The 7,120-nt window shown below is 32.4% G+C and overlaps 1 protein-coding gene across 3 annotated transcripts; it reads left to right on the plus strand.

Annotated features, from left to right (window-relative positions):
* The first annotated feature begins 1,060 nt into the window (after positions 1-1,060).
* Positions 1,061-4,353, plus strand: LOC113861893 (cysteine-rich receptor-like protein kinase 42). 3 transcript variants are annotated; one of them, XM_027494990.1, is made up of 6 exons: positions 1,061-1,899; positions 2,080-2,196; positions 2,328-2,678; positions 2,840-3,074; positions 3,410-3,554; positions 3,651-4,244. In XM_027494990.1, exons 1-6 carry the CDS (start codon positions 1,143-1,145, stop codon positions 4,029-4,031), a joined length of 1,986 nt encoding a protein of 661 aa, XP_027350791.1. In that variant the 5' UTR covers positions 1,061-1,142; the 3' UTR covers positions 4,032-4,244. The 3 variants fall into 3 exon arrangements, 2 of the variants coding, with proteins under 2 accessions (XP_027350791.1, XP_027350792.1); XR_003504368.1 differs by having other exon boundaries at positions 1,062-1,899; positions 2,801-3,074; positions 3,651-4,353; XM_027494991.1 differs by lacking the exons at positions 3,410-3,554; positions 3,651-4,244 and having other exon boundaries at positions 1,141-1,582; positions 1,613-1,887; positions 2,840-3,078.
* The last annotated feature ends 2,767 nt before the right edge of the window (positions 4,354-7,120 follow it).

A 7,120-nucleotide genomic window follows, 5' to 3' on the forward strand; every position in this document is an offset into this window, starting at 1 on the left:
AATTACCACTATTTGAAGTCATTAAAAATTTAAAAAGGAATTAAAAAATCTAAAAATACTTTAAAATTTTCTCACATATACTTTTTAAATTCTTTTAATTTAATTTTTTTAAAATTAACGTATGAAAAATTTCATTCTTTCTTTTCAACCCTAAGGAGTTATTAGTCTAAGAAGATTAAGACAACATTTTGTATCTGTCAAGTTATACAAATTTGTCTCTTGATACTAAGACAGGTGTCTTTAGAGTAAGATAACATATCATAAATAAAGTATAACAAGTTTGTTTTCTTCGTTTAAACAATTTGAGTTTTTATTTCTAAAATCCAAATCCTAAAAACACATTAACAACTCATGAATTTTTCAAGAAAAGTACATTTAAGTGAGCTTATTTTTTTTAATCATTAAGCAAAAATTATATATATATATATATATATATATATAATTTTTATGTATTTTAAATTTAATTATATACAAATTTTTGCATATTAAACCTTGTGAACTTATTATATTTTTAAATTTATCATTAAAACAGTAAGTCTAGACCTACACACATAGTTCTAGTGATTTACTCTATAGCCACGGGCAAAGACCAATCCAAGCAACACGAAGAAGAAAATTATGTTAATATATTTTGAAAAAATTCACACGACACTATTTATAATTAAAATAAATAAAAATGAAAAATAATGTAAGATAAAATAAATGGTAAAAATAGAAAAATAAAAGGCTATAAAAAGTTTAATTAAAATATGTTGATCGTATATATATTATAAATTTCTGGATTATTAAAAAATAATTTCAAACATAATTATGAAATTAAATAGCCGCATATAATAACATTTCTTTAATTTTATATGATATTTAAAAATAATATATACTAAAATATCAAATTTTGAAAAAAATGCAAAAATAAAAGAAAAACTCAAAATCCTGAATGAAAAGTTTTGGTGAGATTTTAAAAAATAAAACTAAAAGTTACAAAAAATTTAAAAGCATTGAAAATCATAATCGACAAATTTAAAAAAATATTAAAAACTTTACAACTTGCTGTTTCAACGCTGTCACTTACAAACACGAACGCACAAGAGAGTTAGAAGAGACATGGAGCAATAATAACTCATCGGCATAACAGGAAGCGAGAAATGAAGTCGAAATACTCATCATCATGGGTTCTCTGCACCATTCTCTGCCTCTCAACACTATCCCACAGCCTCTCGGATCCAAGAATCTCGGAGGCAGGGCTCTACTGCGGCAAAAACAGAGCCCCACTGAAAGCGAACTACATCCCAAGCTTCATCAAGGAAATGGAAACCCTCTCTCAGCAAGTAACAGACCACAACTGGGGCTCCCACTTCATCAACATCTCAGCCATTCCCATCTTCGGCTTAGCCCAATGTTTCCACGACCTCTCCCACACCGATTGCCTCCTCTGCTACGCCGCAAGTCGCACCAAGCTCCCTCGCTGCCTCCCTTCCGTCTCCGCTCGCATCTACCTCGACGGTTGCTTCCTCCGCTACGACAACTACAACTTCTACTCCGAAAGCACCGACCCTTCAAGAGACACTGTCAACTGCACCTCCCAGTACGGCATCGTTTCTGATGCAGCTCAGAGGGTGGAGCTTCAAATGAGTGTTGGAAGACTTGTTGATAGTGTCACCGCGCTGGCTGTGGCTAAAGCTCGTGGTTTTGCTGTTGGGGATGTCAAAGGGGTTTATGCGTTGGCTCAGTGCTGGAACACTGTTGGGAGTGAGGGGTGTAGAGAGTGCTTGAGGAAAGCTGCAAAGGAGGTGAAAACGTGCTTGCCAAAAAGAGAAGGGAGGGCCTTGAATGCTGGGTGTTATTTGAGGTATTCTACTCACAAGTTTTATAATGAAGAAGATGCTGCACGTGGTGGAAAAGGTAATTTTTTTTTAATTTCGATTTTTCTATATTTCTGAACTTTGGTCTAATTTGATTCCGGATCTTTCTTCATGGAAAGAGTACTGAGTGAGAAATGCTGTTTTGTTTTTCTTACAGCTATTTTGTTTTTTCTTAGCAAGAAAACATGTTCATGTCATTGCCTGGGTTTCAATTTTTCAGGGTCCTTTAGAAGACGAGGAGTTATAATAGCTGAAGTGTTAGCAGCAGCTGCAGTTTTAATGCTCGCTCTCTCTGCCTCTTATGCAGCCTTCACAAGATTGTCAAAGATTAAAAGAGGTGAGCATTTTGAAATGGAATTATGGTTATTACTGTGTACCAATAAGATGTATTAGTGAATTATTATTATTATTATTATTATGTCTTCAATTTCTTATGCTGTATTTTTCTTTTTCTCCTGCTTCACTCAGAAAACAAAAATCTTGGTCCGATTTCCTCTTCCATAAGCAAATCTAGGTTGAATTACAAATACGAGACTCTTGAGAAGGCCACAGATTATTTCAACTCTTCCAGAAAAATTGGACAAGGAGGGGCTGGTTCTGTTTTCAAAGGTATTCTTCCAAGTGGGAAAGTTGTTGCCGTTAAGAGATTGATCTTCAATAACAGGCAATGGGTGGATGAGTTCTTCAATGAAGTGAATTTGATTAGCGGAATTGAACACAAGAACCTTGTCAAACTATTGGGTTGTAGCATTGAAGGCCCTGAGAGCCTCCTTGTGTACGAGTACTTACCCAAAAAGAGTTTGGACCAATTTATCTTTGGTAAGTTATATTTATTATGGCACATTTTATCGTTAATTCCTTCATTTAAGGAAATCAAACAGCCAACATGCGATCCGTGAAAGAAGGGTAAGATAGATCAAAGGCTTATTTTTTATTTATAGTTTCAGGAAGGTGACATGACACATTAATCTACTTTGCAGAAAAGAACAGAGCTCAGATTCTAAATTGGAAGAAGCGGTTTAATATCATTCTTGGAACAGCTGAAGGGCTTGCATATCTTCATGAAGGCACTAAAATAAGAATCATCCATAGAGACATCAAAAGCAGCAATATTCTTCTGGACGAGAATCTCACTCCTAAGATTGCAGATTTTGGCCTTGCCAGGTGTTTTGGTGCTGATAAGTCCCATTTGAGCACTGGAATTGCTGGAACATTGTAAGTCCTTGGATTTAGCATATGATATTGTGCATGATATATTCATAATTAGCTTTGTCTGTTCCTGAACGAGCTGGTTTTTTTTAAGGAGTGTTCAAACATCAATCCAAAAGAATGAAACTAAGTAAAAGAATAAATCAAAATAAGTTCGATTCATATATTTTTCAGTAGCGGGCTCTGTACGTAATCCTCAGTTTAAATCCTATAAGATCAAGAAAAAGCACAAAGGCCCTCATGGGATGTAAAGAGCTGTTTAACCCAAAAGCTTTTGTGTAATAATTATTTCTCATACATGTTTCGTAGTCTTATTACTTGATCTTTTATTTCTGAAACAGAGGTTACATGGCTCCAGAGTACCTAATTCGAGGGCAACTTACAGATAAAGCTGATGTATATAGTTATGGAGTACTTGTTCTGGAGATCGTAAGTGGCAGGAGGAATAACGTCTTCAGAGAGGACTCTGGCTCGCTACTACAAACTGTAAGATTTGAGCCTGATTTTCATAATTTTTAGGCTACTAGATTCAACACCTTATGTTTGTAATTACCAAGTTGAAAATCATCCTTTTGGCACCAGGTTTGGAAACTTTACCGATCAAACACATTAAATGAAGCTGTGGATTCTTGCTTGGGAGATGATTTTCCTGCAACTGAGGCATCAAGGGTGTTTCGGATTGCATTGCTTTGCACACAAGCTTCTGCTTCCCTGAGGCCATCCATGTCGCACGTTGTTTTCATGTTAAGTAATTCAAATGTGGATGTTCCTACACCAAATCAACCACCATTTTTGAACACTGGAGTGCTTGACTCAGACAGCTCCAGTAAGTCTTATAGCACAAGCAGCTTTATATCCAATGCCTTAAAGAAGATAGGAGTGTCCTACAGCTACTCGGAGTCCTCTAGTTCACGCAACTCAGAGGGGCCATCAAGAAGTGCAGAATCGATTGTCCAAGGTTGAAGATCTTTAAAATCGCTTATTGAAAGGGTTAGCATGTGAGCAAGGGAACAGCAATTCACTAGAAAAGGAGGCGGGGCAGCGGGGACCCATGGGAACTGAATCAACTGATCATGTCATGTGTAAATTGTGTATTTATATTTCTATCTATTAATTTTTATAGGATCCCCACTTATCTGACGTCTATTAAGCGATGAATAGATACAAGATTTACACACCACCTTATCATGTTCGCAACTTCGCATTAATGGAGGGAAATCTTTTATTGTAATTATATGCATTTAAGGTTGTTACCTATCCATTTATTACAAATCAACGTTGTTTGAACCAGTCACTTGGACACTACTAAATATTTGCATGCTAGCTGAGCTAAGTTTACTTTGGTGTATCTTCTTGAATTAAGTATCTCCGGTTATTATCCCCAAGTAATGTAAATGTGCTTAGACCCTTCTATACACACAATAAATTTTTCTTTAAGTTATCCTTGTATCTTCTTTTTCAAGCTTAGTTTCATAGCTTTGGGGACAATGTTCCACGGTTCTAACTAGTAGTAACTAGTTTCATAAGTTATTCCTTTCTTTGCTCCAATGCATTATTTATTCCAAACTTAACTTTTTCTTGTCCAACAATTTATATTTATATTCATATTATTTCTAAATTTATTTTTCTAAGTTTCAAACCATCAAGCTCAATCCCTAGAGATACATTATTTTCGTGACACATTTTTTCTATATTAATCTAGTAAAAGATTTAGGTAACAAAAATCATAAATGTAAAATTTAAAATCAAAACCTAATAAAAAATATAATTGTTCAATAAATTTAATTTTTGTTTTAAGTAATTCATATTGTTTGGATTAAAAAGTCAAACTTGTAATTTGAATAAATCTTATTGTTTATTCTCATTTTTCTATAATTATTATTGAAGTGAAATTATATTCCCACATAAAAATGAATTTTTAATATTGTACGTTGAAATAACATTTTTGTCTCTTATTTCCATTCTGTTTCTGTTACTTGAAAAATTATATTTGTTGGTTTCTGTGCTTTAATATTTATTCTAGCCATGAATCCATTATTAGTATTATGAAAACACTATGAATCTTATTTTTATGGATTTTTTCTTTTATTTTGTACGATCATAAAATTTACTGCAAATTTATACCGTGAAATTTTGGTTATCGGTGTTAATATCAAATTTTTAGCCAAAATGATTTGAGAGTGGTATATATTGATCACAAAAATTTTATAAGGTCCATAGAACTGAATTTAACAATTTTGGGCATAGAAAAATAATTTTATAAAGAATGAAAACATGAAAATAAATTATTGGCTAAAATAAGCTAAATTTTGAAGTAAATAAATAAGTAGATCATGACCTAGAGTGTGGCCTGTGTAGGAACCAGACTTGATAAGGAAATTTCAAGCTAAATTGGAAGATGAAGTATTCAATTTGAATCAAACTACTTTAAAGTTTGACCAAAATGATGAAATATTTCACTAAAGAGAATTATGAATGTAAAGGACAAGTAGGATGAACCGATTGAACAAGAAATGCATGAAAAACTACTAAAAATTTGTGACTTAGTTAGGATTTGTCAAGAATATGGTTAAAAGGGCCTTTTGTAATTTATTAAAATATAAGGATTAAACTGTAAAATTTTAAAAGTATAAAGAACTAATTTGCAATAAATTCAAAAAAATATTATTTGAGTAAATAATTGTTTTAGTAAGTGTTACAAATTGGTTGTGTTAAAAATTAAATTTTTACTAAGATTAGTGTAAAAATCAATATTTTTCAACACTAAGATGAAAATTTATGACCATTATTTTATCAAGCTTTTACACTAATTTCTACGATTATCATGCAAATTATTATCAGAAGGCCACAATTGGATTTTTTTTGCCTTTTGAGTTTATAATTTATTATCCTTTTGTATATCCTTTTATTTTATTCATCTCACCTCAATTATTATAACTCTTTGGTCACATTACAACCTGAAAAGGACCTTAAGATTTTGTTTGCATTTAATTTATTTAGCGTAGTGTCATTTTATGGTCAAGCCTATGGTAGTACACTTTTCTTTGAAAAAACTGAGTCATATCTCCTTTTGTTCCTAGATACTTGGAGAAAGAGGAAAGTAGAGAGTACTCCAATTTGATGTTTGAGTTAAAAGTTAGGGAATATAAGACTCTAATTAGGAAAACTTTTAACTACTTATGCTTAATAATATTGCTCTTCTTGTTCTTTTTATCTCATTTGTCTTTGATTCCTTGTTGTGGTGATATGTTTCAAGTTATTCTGTTAGTTTTAGCCAAGACTTTGCTTGAGGGCAGGCAAATATTAAGTATGAGTGAGTTGATAAATCTATATTTTGGCATGTTTTTATAGGCTATATATTTATTTGTGACTATTATTTTATCAAGCTTTTACACTAATTTCTATAATTATTATGCAAATTACTATGAGAAGGCCACAATTGAGTTTTTGGTGCATTTTTTACTCAAATTAGTTGAAAAATAAGACTTCGCAGTAGTTAGCATGCCCATACTCCAGCAGCTAGCACAAGGTGCTTTGACCACATGCACAACTATGCTTATGGTCTTGCACAACCATGCTTATTTACGAGAAGTCCAACTCTAAAGCAATTTTAGGATTTTCAAACTCTATTAAAGGAACCTAAAGGCAACGACTTAAGGACACTTTTGATTAGTCTTTTGATATTTCTTAGACCATAGATCTCTTTTTACATCTTTCAACCTTGGTGTTGACCAGTTGTTGACAACTACAAGAACTTTGGGATTGCGTTAGTTCAACAGCTTGCCTCATCTCTTTTCCATTAGAGATTCCTCTAGTTTGTGTTTACTTTTCGATTACTATGGATTGATTTATTGTTATTTTATTTTTCTTTTATATTATGTCTAGCTAAATGCATAGTTAGGCTATGGTGGATTCTTTGCCTTACTCTATGGTATTTTTATGATTTATGATAATTTTATGTTTTTCGTTCTTGATTGGTGTTAACCCTATTGTGCTATATTTGTATGTCAAAATTGACAACTCTTGAACATACCATAATTAATTATATTATA

This window comes from Abrus precatorius, unplaced genomic scaffold, assembly GCF_003935025.1.
Source record: "Abrus precatorius isolate BTA unplaced genomic scaffold, Abrus_2018 Scaffold3, whole genome shotgun sequence".
Taxonomy (NCBI): Eukaryota; Viridiplantae; Streptophyta; class Magnoliopsida; order Fabales; family Fabaceae; genus Abrus; species Abrus precatorius.